This window comes from Primulina huaijiensis, chromosome 2 (genome assembly GCF_012295235.1).
Source record: "Primulina huaijiensis isolate GDHJ02 chromosome 2, ASM1229523v2, whole genome shotgun sequence".
NCBI lineage: Eukaryota > Viridiplantae > Streptophyta > Magnoliopsida > Lamiales > Gesneriaceae > Primulina > Primulina huaijiensis.
Window position 1 is genome coordinate 1,891,715 of NC_133307.1, and position 17,785 is coordinate 1,909,499.

The 17,785-nt window shown below is 33.2% G+C and overlaps 1 protein-coding gene across 1 annotated transcript; it reads right to left on the minus strand.

Moving 5' to 3' along the window:
- Positions 1-1,814: 1,814 nt before the first annotated feature.
- LOC140963575 (accelerated cell death 11) lies at positions 1,815-10,504 on the minus strand. Its single transcript, XM_073422957.1, has 4 exons — positions 10,161-10,504; positions 3,620-3,792; positions 2,656-2,801; positions 1,815-2,083 (listed from the first exon to the last, which is right to left on the minus strand). The coding sequence occupies exons 1-4, from the start codon at positions 10,365-10,367 to the stop codon at positions 1,977-1,979; spliced, it is 633 nt and encodes a 210-aa protein (XP_073279058.1). The 5' UTR covers positions 10,368-10,504; the 3' UTR covers positions 1,815-1,976.
- Between the last annotated feature and the right edge of the window lie 7,281 nt (positions 10,505-17,785).

A 17,785-nucleotide genomic window follows, 5' to 3' on the forward strand; every position in this document is an offset into this window, starting at 1 on the left:
ATGGTTGGTCTAAATGAAATTAACTTCTAACAAAATTGTAATTATTTAATATTTTAATTTTATATTATAAGTGTATTAAAGATTATATGATAGGTCTGGAAATATAATTAATTTCTCAAAATATATTAAATAAAAATTTATTTTTTATTAGTTTTGATGGCAAGTAAGTCGCACATGAATTAAAGATTATATGGTAGATCTAAAAATGTAATTAATTTCACCAAAAAAATTTAATCATTTAATATTTTATTTTATATTAGTACATTGTAGGTCTAAAATATAACTGATTAATATTTTATTTTGTATTAGTTTAGGCTACACACATGTTGCACATATACTAAATATTATACACAAAAAATCGTGTAAAACGGTCTCACAGATCAACTTTATGAGATATATATTTTATTTCGATCACCAATGAAATATTACTTTTTTTGCTAAATCCAAAATCATTTTAAGACAGGTCTCCACGGGTCAGCACGCATGGGTCGCTGGACGAAGATGAGGATGGCAAATCCTCCCGTCCCATCACATTGGGATTCCTAATCTTACTCAAGTCAAAATTATATACACATCGAGCTCTTTTTATGTTTTACATTTATTAAACCTGGGAGAGAAAATAACCTACCACAAAACTAGCATTATATTATTTATCTATGGATCTATATTTATATCTATATTATTAAATGAGCCAAACGTCATAGACTAACTAATTTTCAGACGTTGGTGAATCTTTTTTATAACTCTAAAACTCTCATTTAATCATTCACCTAATCATTTTCAATGTTTCTTTTTTCAATATTCTTTCCATCCATTTCAATTTCAAAACTCAATAAATTTTATTTATTTAAAAAAAATACTACTTTTTTTTTTTTTGCTGCAGATTGACTACACGCATCACGTGTGCCGCAACCAACTAGAGACACTTTACCAATTGAATTTGATATGGCTTGGTGACACCAAAGTAAGTTTACATATTTAACTCTAATCTATGGTAATAATTAAATTTAAACCCTTTATGAATTTTTTTAAAAAAAAATTCCACGAATATTCTTTAGAGAGAGTTCTCTCCATAAACATTTCTCACTCTCCAATTTTTTTAACAACCGAATAACACAATTTATTTAATACTTAGAAATATTTTATATACTAATTTTATTTTCCTTTCATTCAAATTAAATTAAATATATATAATATATGATTAAAAAATTATAATAAAAAATATTATATATATAAATATTATGTTAACGCAACGCTAATATATCTATTAAATGAAAGGGGTCAAAATATTTAGCATGAAAGGTGAAGCCTATTTACCTTGAGTAGGTCTCTTGTGAGACGGTCTCATAAATCTTTATCTCTGAGACAGATCAACCATACCGATATTCACAATAAAAAGTAATATTTTTAGTATAAAAAGTAATATTTTTTCATAGATGACCCAATTAAGAGATCCGTCTCACAAAATACGACCCGTGAGACCGTCTCACACAAGTTTTTTCCATTTACCTGACCTAAAATACTTGTATTTTCATTATAGAAGTACTTTTATTTTAAACGTCTCATCCTATTTTAAAGGAGTATAGATTAATAATTAATTTTAAATTATTCAAAATAATCATTTATAATTTTATTTTATTTTGTTTCCAATTTATATTTTTTAGTAATATTTTTTTCTAATTTGGTCTAGATCATAAAAATATATATATAAATTTATATTATATCAATTATTTTCCATACACTACGTGTCTGCGAAAATACTATTAATCGATTAAAAAAATGGGTAATACTCATTTTAGTTCTGGAACTAAAGCAATAAGTTACTAACAGATCAATACATTTTTTCTTGAGAAATGCTGGTAACTTACTATACAGTTACAAAGAAGTGCAAGCTGTAAAAATACATACAAGCGAATAAAACAGAGAATAATGGGATGATACGTGACGCGATGGTTCAACGAAGATAGATGCGACATTCACCAGTCGATGCCTAGTTCTCTCGATATGAAGAGCTGATCGATGTACGATATAACAGGCGCCACTGAAGCAACGTAGCTCTGCATCTGAATACTTGCAGATGTTTCTGAATAAGAGAATATAATTCTTGAATTATAAAAAATATCACTAATGAAAAATAAATGGAATACTTTGTTTAGCATCAGTAAGCCCTATATATCTAATCACTACATTAAAATTAATCAGCTACTGTTACACATATAGAGGAGTACACAAAGCAGAAGAAGAAAAAGTCATCCAAGAAAATCCAAAGATTACAAGTTTGGTTGGTTTCTCGACTCTGGTTCAAAGAAAATTCAAACGTTTTCAATTTCAGCAAAAATTTATACTTTTGCATACGAATCCAATGTTGTTCGAGTCAGTTAAGAACGTTCACCAGCCAACTTAATTCGTTAATATCCCGATTTCCACTATAGGAATCACGAGTACAAAGGGTTGGATCGCTTTTTTGTGTATTTGCATACTAAGAGATGGCAATAAACTGAAAATTTTGATTTAGCAGATGGTATTGAATTTGAAAGTCAAATAACCATTAGTCGTATTATGCAGTGCAATGGGAGCCCATATCAAGCTACCAACTATCAAGTAACCAACTTATGCTCGTAATTGAGTTACTTAGCAAACATGAGAGAGGCTTACCATCTTCATTGAGCTTCTTCAAAAGTTGAACTTTTGTGGGAAGCGCATACATTCCCGCAGCTACAGCTTTTCTGATCATCCATCCATGATATGGAGCAAAAACTTGTGCATAAGCCTTTGAGGCGGGATCCTTCAGGGAATTCCCCCTGACAAAACAAGTTTCCATGCTTTATACAACCGCTTATTATGATAACCTAAGTTGGATATAAAGTCAACAGTTTGTGTCGTTAACATATCATGAAAATTTGCAAAATAACCATTAGTTTAATTACACTAATTTGGATTTAAAGCCAACAGTTAGTGCCGCTTCAGTGCCGCTTATTACCATATCCTAATTCTTTATAATAATCATTAATTTTATTACACTTTTCTCAATCAAGTTGAATCTTGGAAAGGTCGTACATCAACAAAAATTTCTTCAATTTTCTTTTCAGTGGTTAAAAATCCTACAAGTTGATACAAACCTCACTCTATATAACCAGTAATAATGCCTTTATGCTCTCGCTCTTCTAATTTTATATAACTCTAGAACTGTAAATGGTGAAGGCAATTACTCAGCTTAAAAACTATTGAGCAAATTCATTTTTTGAGATAATGTTAAATAGTCAGCATTTTCACCCATTTGATAAAAGCAAGGAGTGAGAATTGCTAATGGTGGTGAGACAAAAGAATATTGAATATCGGAGAGGGCTTAACCTTGAGTTGATGCAGGCTTTGGGGAAGGCAATAAGATAGAAGCAAATATTAGAAGAAAAAAAAGGATTTAAATAACAAGTTCGCGAGTGGTGAAATCAAGCATTTCACTAAACTAGGTAGTTTTGAATAGCCAATTTTTTTAGCACCAGCATATTCATTGTGACACCTAAGGCACAGGCACAAGCTATCTAGTCTGAGCGAGACAAATAAGAGCATCATGATGACGCAATTATAATTATAAGGTGAAAGGGTCTAGAAATGCACGTACTCTGTGACAATAATCTGCTCGAACAAAACTTTGACCATGTCAATCCCACGCTTCACTCTTAGAAGATTCCTCGTATGGCTCCCGGCTATCCTTACACAATTAGCTTCAATATCACCAGCCATCATCACCGGTAAAGTTGATATTGATTTTGACGCCTCTGAAAGATCCTCCACCTGATATCATGTTACTATGAGAGCCTCAAATACACAAATAACAATGTAAAACGTATATTTTAAAGGTGCTTATCAAGCATGGCTTTTCTTGAAAATTAAAAAAGTGAATGCACCATACACAATGTTCTTAAAGGTGTCGCCTAGGACCGTCTAGTACTCATTGTCCTAAAAGACGCCGTCTAGGCCTTGGGTGATCGTTCACCGCCTCAATTTTTACAAAGGCGACGTCTCTGGGGGAAAAAATAGAAATTAAAATCCCATCACCTCGAATATAATTTTTTTATCATAATATTTCAAACGCATTAGTATCATGTTTGTCAATATATATATTTTTTAAAAAGACATGTACCATAATATGTACTTCAAACTAATATCATAGATTTTAAATTTGAATCGATATAGATGAAGTGTTGGAGAAATATGACAGTGAATTAGAAGAAGAATTAGAGATATAGGCTATAAAAAAACCGTCTACACGCCGCCTAGGCGTCGGGTGGCCGTTCAGAATATTGACTATGTAACGCCCCAAATTCGACGACTGTCCTCACTGTACCAAGACGAGTCTTTCCAGCGTGCTTATGTCCTCACTCACACGCACCGTAAGAAACTTCCCAAGAGGTCACCCATCCCAGAATTATCCCAAGTCAAGCACACTTAATTTTGGAGTTCTAATGTGATGAGCTCCCGAAAAAAGAAGCACCTTCTTGATATGAATAGTACATATCAAATCTTTTAAGCCCTCTTCAACTGCACAGTCTCATACCTAAACAGTTTGGAATCCTTCTCATTACGGTATGAGATCGGTTCATTCATGTTCCCTTCGCCTAGAAGCCGCTCATTTTCCGTATAACCTCATGGCACCGGCGATCACCTCCTGTCCTCTTCGGCCCCGGGCCTCACATGCCCACCAGTTTCCACTTAGTTCGTCCCCAAACCACAACGTACTAGGAGAGGTCGGCTCTGATATCACCTCTGTGGCACCCATCTCAGGACTTACTCCTCGAGATATGCCAACATACCTAATAACATCTCGTGGGGAAATGCTCCTTTGAAGTACTGCAGGCAGTAAAAAAAACTTCTATACTTCGGAAGCGAATCGAACAAAGTACTAGTAAATTATGATAGAGTTTTTACAAGACCAAACTAAAATATAAGATTAAAAAAAACAACGATTTATTATAAATGTTTTAAACAACCACTGCTAGATCATTCACCGACATTTCCTTCTTTATCCAATTCTTGTATACCTGCCTCTGGAAATTATAATAGATAAAGAAAATAGAGAGGTTAAGTCTTTAAGGACTTAGCGAGAATTAAATAATCATAAATATGATGTTATATTTAACAGAATGATATAATAGACAATATGGTTAGCATCTGGTTATATGAATGCGCAAGAAAATATATGGCTAGCACAGAATAATGAGCTAAGTGAACTAATATACCCGGACCAAGGTCGCATTGTTCATGGACTCAATTTCCAAACCAAAGTCTGTTGTCCAGGGCTCTGCCTTGATCAATCATTTTAACATTCAATCATTCGTTCATTCATTCGATGATTAACCAAAACCTTATTTGGTGAAAGCTCGATAAGAATCACACTTAGTGTGATGATATTACAATGAGAACTTTTTACTGAAGCATTCCATTATTACGTAATAACAGTACTGAGTAAATTAAGTAGAATAAATTTTTGAAATACGATGCGATCAAGATGATAGATTTGATCGGTAAGAAGGATATCGGCATGATTGAGAATTTATTATGATAGAAGGAGTGGTCATCGAAGTGATGTATCAACGAGATTAAGAGATACAATAATTATGCAAATGCACAAAAAATCCATAAAACATGGCGAATATCATTTAAGAAAATATAATATCATAATTTCCAGGCCAAATGCCAAGATTATAGGAAGAATGGTAAAAATAAATCACTCACCATAGTGACTTACTATAGATGAGTATGAGAATCCAAAGTTCAAGCCAATCCTATTGACCGAGGTGAGTAACATCAGTATAGTATAGCATTTCCTAATTTATTTTAATATAGACTATCCCTAAAATTACCAAAATAACGAGTATTAGCCTATAACCTTATACTTTATTTGGTGACAAAAAATACCATGGTAAGATGTATAAAATCTTTGGACTCGTCTTATTTCTTAGTAAATGTATGTACTTTAAATATATTCATAATAATTTACAAAAATATTATTCCAAAACTAACATCATAAAAATAATTTTTATTTATGTATTTTATATTTTATTTATATATATAACGAATATATCACTCGTAAAATTATAATAAATAACTTGTAAGTCCAGAAATTATAAAACTTTATAGTTACTTCCAGTGATATATTTTTAAAGTATTGAAGACTAGAAACGTGTATAAAAAGATTCAGATGATCATACAAGTATCATATTATATCCGAAAATCATAGTATTAACATTTCAATCCTCCTAGGTTCCATAGGACCCTGGATGCAACCCAAGCTGAGTCTTGGTTGACGAAGATCAAGAAGATATTTTCAGTTCATAACTACTTTGATAAACATAAAATAAATCTATCTACTTACCAATTTGAGGATGTTGCATACAACTGGTGGAGAGTCATAGATCATCAGTGGAGCCGAAATAATACCACCAGGACATGGGAGAACTTCACAAAAGAATTCGAAAGAAAATATATCACCCAAGTTGTGCGAAACACTCGAGAAAGGGAGTTTATGGATCTGGTTCAAGGATCTATGACAGTAGCTCGGTACGAGGCTGAGTTTTACAGCTTCATCCACTATGCCCCTCGATTTATGGAAGATGAACCAAGGAAAACAAGAAAGTTCGTAGAAGGGTTAAAACTAGAAATCTGCTGGTCAACGATATCCTCATTGGTAACCGATTACAATATCGCAGTCAACCAGGCTCTACGAGTGGTATCAGAAATCAAAACACTCCTTAAAAGAGAAGAAGCAGAAAAAAGATCCCGTAACCCCAATTTCCCCAAAAATAACCAAAAGAATATAAGATATGGAAACGAAATTCAGCATGGCAAGAAAGAAAGTCCATCAAAACAAATTTTCGAGAAGGAGCTAACAAGAAAAGATACGGATACTGTGGGTTAGCTAATCACAATGAAGACAGATGCTGGAGAAAGAATGGGAAATGCTTGGTTTGTGGAAGTGATCAACACCGTATTCAAGAATGTCCACAAGAATCTCAGCATATACCAGCTCCAACTACTCAAAAACGGAAGATTCCAGCCAGAGTTGTTGCACTCACTGGAGCGACACACTCCTTGTTCCTAGCACTTTTGTTCACCATCTAGAGACACCATATATAAAACTACTATATATCCTGGAAGTTAGTTCACCAATGAGAAATAAGTTACTTAGTGAAGTTCTCTATAAAGACTGTCCTCTAGAAAGATGGGGAAACATATATGGCTGATTTAATTGAGCTCCCTATACAAGGTTAGGATGTCATATTAGGGATGGACTGATTGTTTAGACACCAAGTGCAATTAGATTGTTATTCCAAAAAAGTAAAACTCACAAATTTGGGAGACGCGAAATTTGGAAACCACAAGGTGAAATCTTTCCCCGTAACACCAATAGTTGCCAAAAAAGCTCAGGCTATCATTAAAAAAGAGGGAATGGATTTCTAGCTTATCTGATCAATAAGTCACTGATCAACTTAAGGTATCTGAAATCTCTGTTGTTCAAAACTTTCCCGAGGTTTTTCTGGAAGAAATGAATTCCTTGCCTCCGCAAAGAGAGATTGAGTTCTCTATCAAGCTCACACCCGGAGCAATGCCCAAGTCCAAGACCCCATACCGAATGGCACCTGCAGAATTATACGAATTAAAATTCCAATTACAGAGCTTATTGACTGAAAATACATACAACCTAGCTCATCACCTTAAGGAGCCCCGGTGTTATTCGTAAAAAAGAAAAATGGCACACTAAGACTATGCATTGACTATCGAGATCTAAATAATGTCATTATAAAGAACAAGTATCCACTGCTGGGTATTGACGAACTGTTCGATGCTCTTCAAGGATCCAAAGTTTATTCGAAGTTGGACCTAAGGCAACGATACTACCAGCTGCGGATCCGAGAAGAGGACATACCCAAGACCGCTTTTAACACTCGGTATGGTCACTATGAATTTCTAGTGATGCCGTTCAGATTGACATATGTGCCAGCTACTTTCATAGATCTTTGACATTATACTGACCACAAGAGTTTGAAGTACTTATTTACTCAAAATTAGTTAAATATGAGGCAACGTCGGTGGATGGAATCCCCAGAAGATTATGGTTGCTCTACACTATACCATCCCGGGAAGACCAACGTAGTGGCAGATGCTTTGAGTAGAGCCAGTATAGCCCATCTTGGAGGAAGGGAAACTAACCGATCTGAGCAAGGCAAGTCAAAAAACTTGTTACACATTTTTACGTGGTCATCTAGCAGGACTAAGAGTTGAACCAGAATTCAACACCAAGATCAAGCAAAATCAGGACATTGATCCCGATGTAATGAAGCTCAAAGAGACCAAGATCGATGTAATGAAGCTCAGAGAGACCAAGGGAGGGCAAGATTCTGATTTCACCACCAACCCTCAAGGTATATTTTGCTATCGTAAACAGATTTGTGTACTCGTATCATTGAAGAAGGAAGATTGTGGAAGAAGCTTCAGGAATGCCTTGTGACAAAGTTGAATTTCAGCACAACATCTCACCCTGAGATAGACGGACAATCTGAAAGAACTATTCAGACTTTGGAAGATATGCTCCGCACCTGTGTTTTAGATTTCGGAGACAACTGGGGAAATCATCTACCCCTTATAGAATTTGCGTATAACAACAATTCAAATGGCTCCTTATGAAGCTTTATATGGACGAAAATTTTGTTCCCCTTTGAACTGGGATCTTGAAGAATGGCGGTGCACCAAAGATAGGAAAACTTGTTCCATAAAGCCAAATATTATACAAGAGGCAATTGATAAAGTACAAGTCATCAAGCAAAGGATACAATCAGCTCGAAGTCGACAAAAGAGCTATGCTGACAAAAGAAGAAAAGACTTAGTATTTCCAGCAAGAGATCAAGTATTCCTCAAATATCTCCCAGGAAATGAATCCGAAGGGCAGGGAAAAAGGTAGAGTTACAACCTCGATTTGTAGGTCCCTTTGAAATTCTGAAAAGAATAGAACTTGTAGCCTACCAACTCTAGCTACCTAAGACATTATCTGGAATACATAACGTGTTTCATGTATCTCAATTAAGAAAATGCTTCGCTGACTCAACACCCATAAAGACCCTGCACATGTAACCCTAGAAGGAGATTTGAGATACGAAGAACAACCTGTTCGGATACTTGATCAGAGAATCAAAGAACTTCGAAATAGACAAGTTCAACTCGTCAAAGTACTCTGGAGGAACCAAAATATTGAGGAAGCCACTTGGGAGAAAGAAGAGGATGTTAGACAACAATACCCAGAGCTATTCGAATCTGGAGACCAGATTCCTTTAAGGTGGGGAGATAATAATACCCCATAATTANGCTTGCTTAACCAACACACCACCTCCTTTCTTGCCCAACCCGTGATCGGAAGATGTCCAACATGGATTGGAGGAAAGGCTTGCTTCTTGTCTATAAAATGAAGCCATTCACTTGAAAATTTTCAAGAGTTTCTTAGCATAATTTTCGAGTTTTAGGGTACCACAGACTATACATAGTCCCACTACACAAGATAAATGATTGTAACTTGTAAGGAATCATAATGACATGGCTACGGGATTACTGATGATTCTACAAAAACAAAATTGTGTGGCAGCATCCACTCTTTTTTTGAGCAACTATCAACATCTATTCCCATGAAATTTTTTAGAAATCCCACATTATGAGCTAAAATCTTGGCATTAAGAACACAAAATCACATACATATTGAAGCAAAACAAGCAAATTCACAAATACTTGACACATAAAAATCAGGAACGACATGAACAAAACAAGTAGCCTCGGTATCTTAGCAGTGTGGATGCCGAATCCCACCGCAAATCAACCATACTTCTGCTAATAATCCACGTACCCATGAGAAGTAAAGAAATTAATTTAAGAGTTGAAATAAAAGTACTTTAAACTAGTCTAAATTTCATATGCACCTGAAATATACACACATAAATATGAATTTCCATTACGTCCTATGATTTTCACCACCACACCACCACCAGTTCTCAACTTTCACGGAACCACCACAACTTTCAATCAGCAAATCAACAATTTCACATAAACAATACAATGATCCTAAAAATCATTAAAAAGATTTCAATCAATCAATCAATCAAACACGGGAAAAACTGTACCTTTGCTACGTAATCGAGTTCGGCGAACTTAAATGCAATGCCAAGGCAGCGGAAAAGAGGGGAAACGAGAGAACATGCTCGAGAAAAGGGCCCCAATTCAATTCGGGCTTCTTCTCCATCTGGGTCGGCTGCATTTATAATACTTGATAGCTCTTCGAAGGCTTCCGCCATTTTCTTCAGCGGTTTGGCTCCATCTTCATTCGCCATTGATCGATCGCAAAGGTAAGCCGGAGAAATATAGAATTAGAATCTGACTAAAGGGGCGTCGGGTTTACACCTATTTACACTTTTCGTCCAAACTATTTTATTTGTTGGATTCTTTGGAATTTTATTCTCCATCTCTTTACTCTTTGATAAGTTTAATTATTATTCGTAACCACGTCGACACCAAATCAATATCATACCAACAATTTGAAAAAAAAAAAAATTAAAATAAATTAAAACTTAAATTTAATATATATATATATAANAACTTTGTAAGTTGACATATTATGAGTTTTAGTCATGTTATTTGTCAAAATTTGGTTTTCATCTACTAACTTGATTTTTTTTGTTTGGTCTTTTTTTGACCGAAACCACTAAATTCATTGAATATTGTTTGTTTAATATTGATATTCTCTAATATGACTCATGTGCCAAGAATAAAAATTATATTACATATATTAAAATATAATAAACAAAAAATAAAAGAAAAAAACAAATGTTTCTCCTCTCATTTGAAAATATTGATGTCGTTTTACTCTATTTCTCCATTTATTTTTTATCATAAGAATTTGAATGTTCGTCATATGATTTTTATTCTCTTATATATATATAAGTTGTTACGGGTGCAATTGTGATTTTTTAAGAGAGTAATCGAAACGTGATACTTAAGTTTAATTAAAAACTTGGTCAAACTTTTTGTTTAAAAATAACATTTGAATTAGAAAGATCTTTAGAGAAAGGAAAAGATAAATGGAGATGGAAGAGAACCAAATCAATTAAAAGTATTTTGTACAAAATTTATGTGATATCAATAAAATAAATTTGTATGATATTACTTTTTTTTTTAGAAAAATTACTTTAACAAATATTTTAATAAAGACAAAAACTTGTGTGATACGGTCTCACGGGTCGTATTTTGTGAGACAGATCTCTTATTTGGGTCATCCATGAAAAAATATTACTTTTTATTCTAAGCGTATTACTTTTTATTGTGAATATCGGTAGGATTGGCCCGTCTCACAGATAAAGTTTCGTGAGATCGTCTCACAAGATGCCTACGCTTTTATAAATTCTAAAAATCACATAATTGTTTGAGATAAATTAATTGTAATTTAGTTCAGCCAAATCTAACCAATACTTTATATTTTCACTTTTCAGATTCCATAATATTTTGTCAAATATTTAAAATACTACTATTTTAAGCGTACATGGTATGCCTGTTATCTGCTTATAAGAAGAAAGACGAGTTTCGGATTTTTCCATGTCAAAGATTTTTTCGTCTTTCTAATATTTTGATTTTAATAAAGTCTTATTTATTTTAATTTTTTTATTTTTACTTTTTAAATAGGGTGAGTTTTTTGAATTGAGGGATAGTTTTTTTAAATGTGAAAGGAATTTGTTTTCTTAAATATTCCTTAAATAATATTGATATATATAAATATAGAGTTTTGTCTTTTTAAACTAATTAGATTTTTCTTAATTAATTTTTTCTTTATTCGATAATATTGTGATAATATTATTGATATTAGTGATAAGTTCTCGAGCTATTTTATTACTATTCTTTGTTTTCTATGGGGCACTTTTAAATCTAACCATAAAAAAATTTTAATTTTAAATATTTGTCTTTTAGAATTCAAAATTTGATAAATAACATCCACTTAAAAAAATTATCAATTAATTAAAAAACAAAAGAAGCGTACAAAACAGAAAGGGGAGAAAGAAAAGGAAATGGGTTCTTGTTCCCTCCATTCTTCTCATCCTTCTCACAACGATTCTTCTTTTCTTCATCCTTCACTCATTTGTCTTCTTTTCAATTTTTTTTATTCCTCTACATTAAGCAAGAGAATATTATAGTCATTTGTTTCCTAAAAAAATTTCAATTTTTCTAAACATTGTCAAATATTTTAAATCAAGTGTAAGTTCTAATGTCATCTCAATTTTTTTTATCGATTTACTGGTTTTTATTATAATGTATATATTGTAAATATAATTTTTCATATATTTCATTCTTAATTGTTCGGTCTCCCAAACATTATGGGTTCAGTCGCCTAATTCTGTTTTCAGTTGCTTAATTCTGTTTTTAGTCGCCCACTTTGATATGTTATGTCATCCGATTATATGTTAAATCATTTAATTTTTATAACATCTTTATTGTTTATTTTGTATAGGAATGACGATCATCCAGATTTTGATTAATTCTAATGGAGAGTGGAGAATGATGAACAAAGAACTTATACATGGTTATCTGAATCTAAAGAATGGACAGCTATTTTCATTGATAGTGTAAAATATAAAAATAATGTCATGATACAAAGAGCGACTGAGAGCGACTGAGTGATAAATGAGTGATCTAATAGAACCACTTGATGTACTAGAAAATATTGTTTTTTGGAAGTAGAAGGTTGGATGTTTTTTTTTTATAAAAATATGTTATTGAACATTAATGATTTAGTATGAATGAATCGAAGATATTTTGTACTATTACATGTATAAAAGGTGGTCAAATTAATATTTTGTGGACTATTTACTATATTATAGTACATTATAATCGTGTGAGTATAAAATATAAAAGTGGCGTAAAATAATTCAAAAAGCGACTGAGTGATATATGATTCTTATAATAGAAAATACGAGCAACTTCACGTTTTGGGTTTATTTACTCTATTTTAGTATAGTATAATGGAGTGATAGTATAAAATATAAAAATAATATCATAATACAAAGAGCGACTGATAGCGACCGGGTGATATATGAGTGATCTAATAAAACCCCTTGATGTACTAGAAAATATTGTTTTTAGCTTATTTCACACTATTTTTCTTTTTATAATATCTTATCCATAAAAATATATCATAATATATTAAGTAGCATATAAAACATGAACTTGCTCACTAATTTTTACTATATAACTTAGTCGCCATTCGGTCGCTCCCAGTAGCAATTCGGTCGCCCCCAGTAGCAATTCGGTCGCCCTCAATCATTTTTGCCTTATTTCACACTATGTTTAATTTCGTAATTTCTTATTCATGAAAACGTACCATAATATAGTAAATAATATATAAAACACGAATTTGCTCACTTTGTTTTTACCATATCACTCAATCGTCATTCGGTCACCCTCAATTGCTTTTTAGCTTATTTCACACTATTTTTCATTTTATAATATCTTATCCATAAAAATATATCATAATATATTAAGCAGCATATAAAACATGAACTTGCTCACTATTTTTTACTATATAACCCAGTCGTCATTCGGTCGCCCTCAGTCATTTTTGCCTTGTTTCACACTATGTTTAATTTCGTAATTTCTTATCCATGAAAACGTACCATAATATAATAAATAGGATATAAAACACGAATTTATTCACTTTGTTTTCACCATATCAGTCAATCGTTTTTTTAACTTATTTCACACTATTTTTCATTTTATAATCTCTTATCCATAAAAATATATCATAATATATTAAGTAGCATATAAAAACATTAACTTGCTCACTATTTTTTACTATATAACTCAGTCGTCATTCGGTCGCTCACAGTCGCCATTCGGTCGCCCTCAGTCATTTTTGCCTTATTTCACACTATGTTTAATTTCGTAATTTTTTATCCATGAAAATGTACCATATTATAGTAAATAAGATATAAAACACGATTTTGCTCACTTTGTTTTTGCTATATCACTCAATCATCATTCGGTCGCTCTCAATCGCCATTCGGTCGCCCTAAATCATCATTGGCTTATTTCGCCATAAAGACTCACTATAAAAGTGTAAAACAAATAACTAAACCATGGAATCCAACAAAAAAAAAAAAAAAAAAAAAAAAAAAAAAAAAAAAAAAAANACACAATTGCTTAATATCTAGTAGAAACACTACAAATCATTAGTTTTTGTTTGCAGTTGTACATGATCAAAAAAGCTACAAAACATCCCAACAACCACCATGGTATCGCTACAAAATCCAATATTTATTCCAAGTACATGCTGTTAAATAGGGTCTACATGAGTCGACTATCTTGTCATTTATTTCATATGGATTGAGACGAGCTAATTCTACCTCGATGGTCTTGATCACTCATGCACCACAATCACCTCTGCAAAATTAATATTATTAAAATTAATCATGAAATAAATGTAAAATAAAATAAAATTGAATTTGGTAAAACAAACCCAACAATATTTTGAGGGAATGACGGCGTTCGTGTAATCTTCCATGTATGGGTTGTTACTATACCCACAATATTCAATAATCGAGGAATTAGAACTTGTAAGCGGACGAACATACGACTCCATGTTAATCTCTTTGGTTAAACAGATTCAACAATCATAAATTATGATAGATGTGGCATTTATATTGATTTTTACAGCAACCCAATGGTTGGGGACTGAAAGGGGTCGTTTAAGGTGCCCGAAACGCACAACGGAAGTTTCAAAATATTTTTCTTACAAGAAAAATCGAGCACCCTCATCTATGATGTGTAGCAAATACGAAAACATCAACATGTCATACATAGGGTGTTTAGAATTTTTATCTATCAATCTCTTGAGATTGATGATGGCTCCAACTAAAGTGTAAACACCTTAGCTCTTGAATGGAAAGACAATCTTCAAGCTCTCCTTGCTTCAAAATTAGGCCCACCACTTGCAAGCTAGAACTCCTCTTATTTTGCACTAGAAAAATAAGAGGATTTTTCTTTTGAGAAGAGAGTATTTCCTCAACAATTGAAGAACAAAAATTGAAGGGAATGAATGAGTGAAGTTTTGTCCAAGTGAGGTTCAAGAGAGAAGGGAGAAGCTTTTTCTTGGTTCTTGAAAAACTGATAAAGATGCATGAGCATGCCATGCAAATTTTTAATGAAAAAGTGCCTCCAACCCTTCACCTTCCTAGCATGTCTTTTTGCTTGGGCTTGTAACAATTAGAAGGCCCATGGACTTTAATTTAAATGTCTCAAACATATTTGAGCCCAAGTAAACCTTACTTGAATGTACTCAAGCCCACTAGTTGAATAATTATTCCAATTGGGCTCTACAGGACCCAATGTTATTTAATTAATTCAACACTTGAACTAATTTAATTATTTGGACTCCACTAGGCCCGCTAGTGTTTAATTAATTCAACACTTGTATTAATTTAATTTAGTCTATAATTTTATGAAAATCATAATTTTCAAATACATTATTTATTTGGTCAACTTTTAATTTAGGAACACATTCATAAATTAAAAGTTACATTCCCCTCATAGAAGTCTTACTTCTATTTTTCCTTACGCTTATAAACTCTTTTATAAGCCGTTCAACACATTGACCTATTTTACCTCTCAACGGGATCTAGAAAGCTAGTACTTGTGTGGCCATCAATGGTTCATTGATACAACTAGCCGTGGGTTCACATCTCCATGTGATTCGGGACCAAACATGTCCTTATACGAGCATACCCCAACTGCTCCATTCTTACTTATCAACTCCTTGATAACAAGAATGTCAGAACTCAAGTCTGATAGTACCCAACCAATCATGTTAAACGCCTAGCAGCATCGCTTACATGATTCCCTAGGTATCAAATGATAGTGCCTGTTAGAACCATTCAATTATGGTTAGCGTACAGTACGGTCCCTTCAACTCATATATCCCGACCGATTCGACAACCATTGGTATATCGAGAGTTGTTAATGAATCGATACTATGTGTCATGTCGTAGTTGCATCGATGGTGTAATCTAAGAAACCACTTTCTTAATTACCACGATACTCTGATCATAGATTTCAAACTACATACACATGAGATCACATAGGACATCCATACCCGAAGGTAAGCGGTGAATCTCCGACTACAATGCATCGACTCATATATGTTTCGACAAAACACCCAACATTGCCACCTGATGACCCCATATGAGTCGGTAAACAACTCAAAGTGTAATGCTAGCACATAGAGTCTCAATGTTGTACCGGGTCATAAGGACTAATGGTGTACAACCATAAACTAGGACGTTTCCACTCGATAAGTGAGAACCACTTGGAAAGTCCTTTATGGAGGATTGTTCAGTGCACTCTACCAGGAGCACCTATTTGCATGCTCGGACATCACAATGTCACATACCAATGAATCATGGTACTCACATCGCAGATACTAGTCTCGAACTCGAGCGGCCTATATCCTTCTTAGCGGCGGCTAAATCGACTAGGAACTGTTTAGAATATACAGTATTGCAAATATGAGTTTCATGATACTCATCATATGAGCATCTCATATTCTTTCTACTATTTGTATATTCAAGGACTTTATCTATGCAACATGCATGAGTATACAGATAAAGAAGTGCCAAAACAATAATTTCAAATATTATTAAAATAAAGACTTTTTATACATAGAGTTTCATTGTGAACACTCGACCAACACTTGGCTCGACGTGCATCTACTCTAACAGGGACATGGTAAGGCACAAGGATAAATGATGCTTCTTTCCATGACAATGATTTCCAAATGAACAAAAAAAAATCCCCAAATGAATAAAAAAATCCGGTTCTGGAAAGATATTCAGCATTTTATCTACTTCAGTTATGCCAATTTCTGCTCTCTTCAAACTTATGGATTTACTTTATCTGACTTTTCAGCTCAAAATCAAAAGAATACAACAAGCTCAAAGACAAAGGTGAACCACAATTTTAGCTGAAATCAAAAGAATACAACAAGCTCAAAGACAAAGTTGAACCACAATTTTTGTGAAAGAAACTTATAACAATTTGCAAGACAAACTAACATCAACAATAAGCTAGGAATTTCATGAAATTTCGATGCCCACCTCTCATATATTATTTAGGATACCGTAAAAAATACAAGAACTACTGTTAATTCAGAGAGAGCATACCAGTTATGGGAATGGGAGACTCGTCAATCCTAAGCTTGTTGAGCTTCAGCGACGATAATCTATGCCAAAAACCCTCATCCACAGCACTTTGCAGGGGTGCAAATTGAAGAATATAATCTTTCACCTGATCCCCCATACCAGTAATACAAATCCCTCTACTTTTAATTCATGCAATTTAGCTAAAAATTATTTCTTTCTCCAAACCCAGTGACAGGTAGATCATAATTTAACTTAAAAATTAGCCATTGAAATGCACCCCCTTAGTAGAAGTATAAATAAATTCACGAAATTTTGCCTGCCTTCGAAGAAAATCAACCGAGGTTCACCAATTTCGAGTTACTCCAAAGATCGGGAACAGATAATTCCAGCACACATCCTTGATGAGCAGCCCAAAGCAAGAAAACGTTAATTTAAGGTTAAAAGGAAAAAAAAGATTTGAAAATATTTAAAATGAGGGTAGAATGGACATTTCAAAAGTGAAGGTTAGTTTTTTAAATATGATATTGTTGAGTATCATCTGCATAAATTTCTCGTTTTCTATGTGTGTAGGA

Coding starts and splice junctions, on each gene's coding strand:
- LOC140963575 (XM_073422957.1), bottom strand. CDS start 10,367: ATGGCGAATGAAGATGGAGCCAAACCGCTGAAGAAAATGGCGGAAGCC. Junction 2,802..3,619: donor GAGCAGATTATTGTCACAGA/GTACGTGCATTT, acceptor TTGTTTTGTCAG/GGGGAATTCCCTGAAGGATC. Junction 2,084..2,655: donor GAAGAAGCTCAATGAAGATG/GTAAGCCTCTCT, acceptor TCTCTTATTCAG/AAACATCTGCAAGTATTCAG.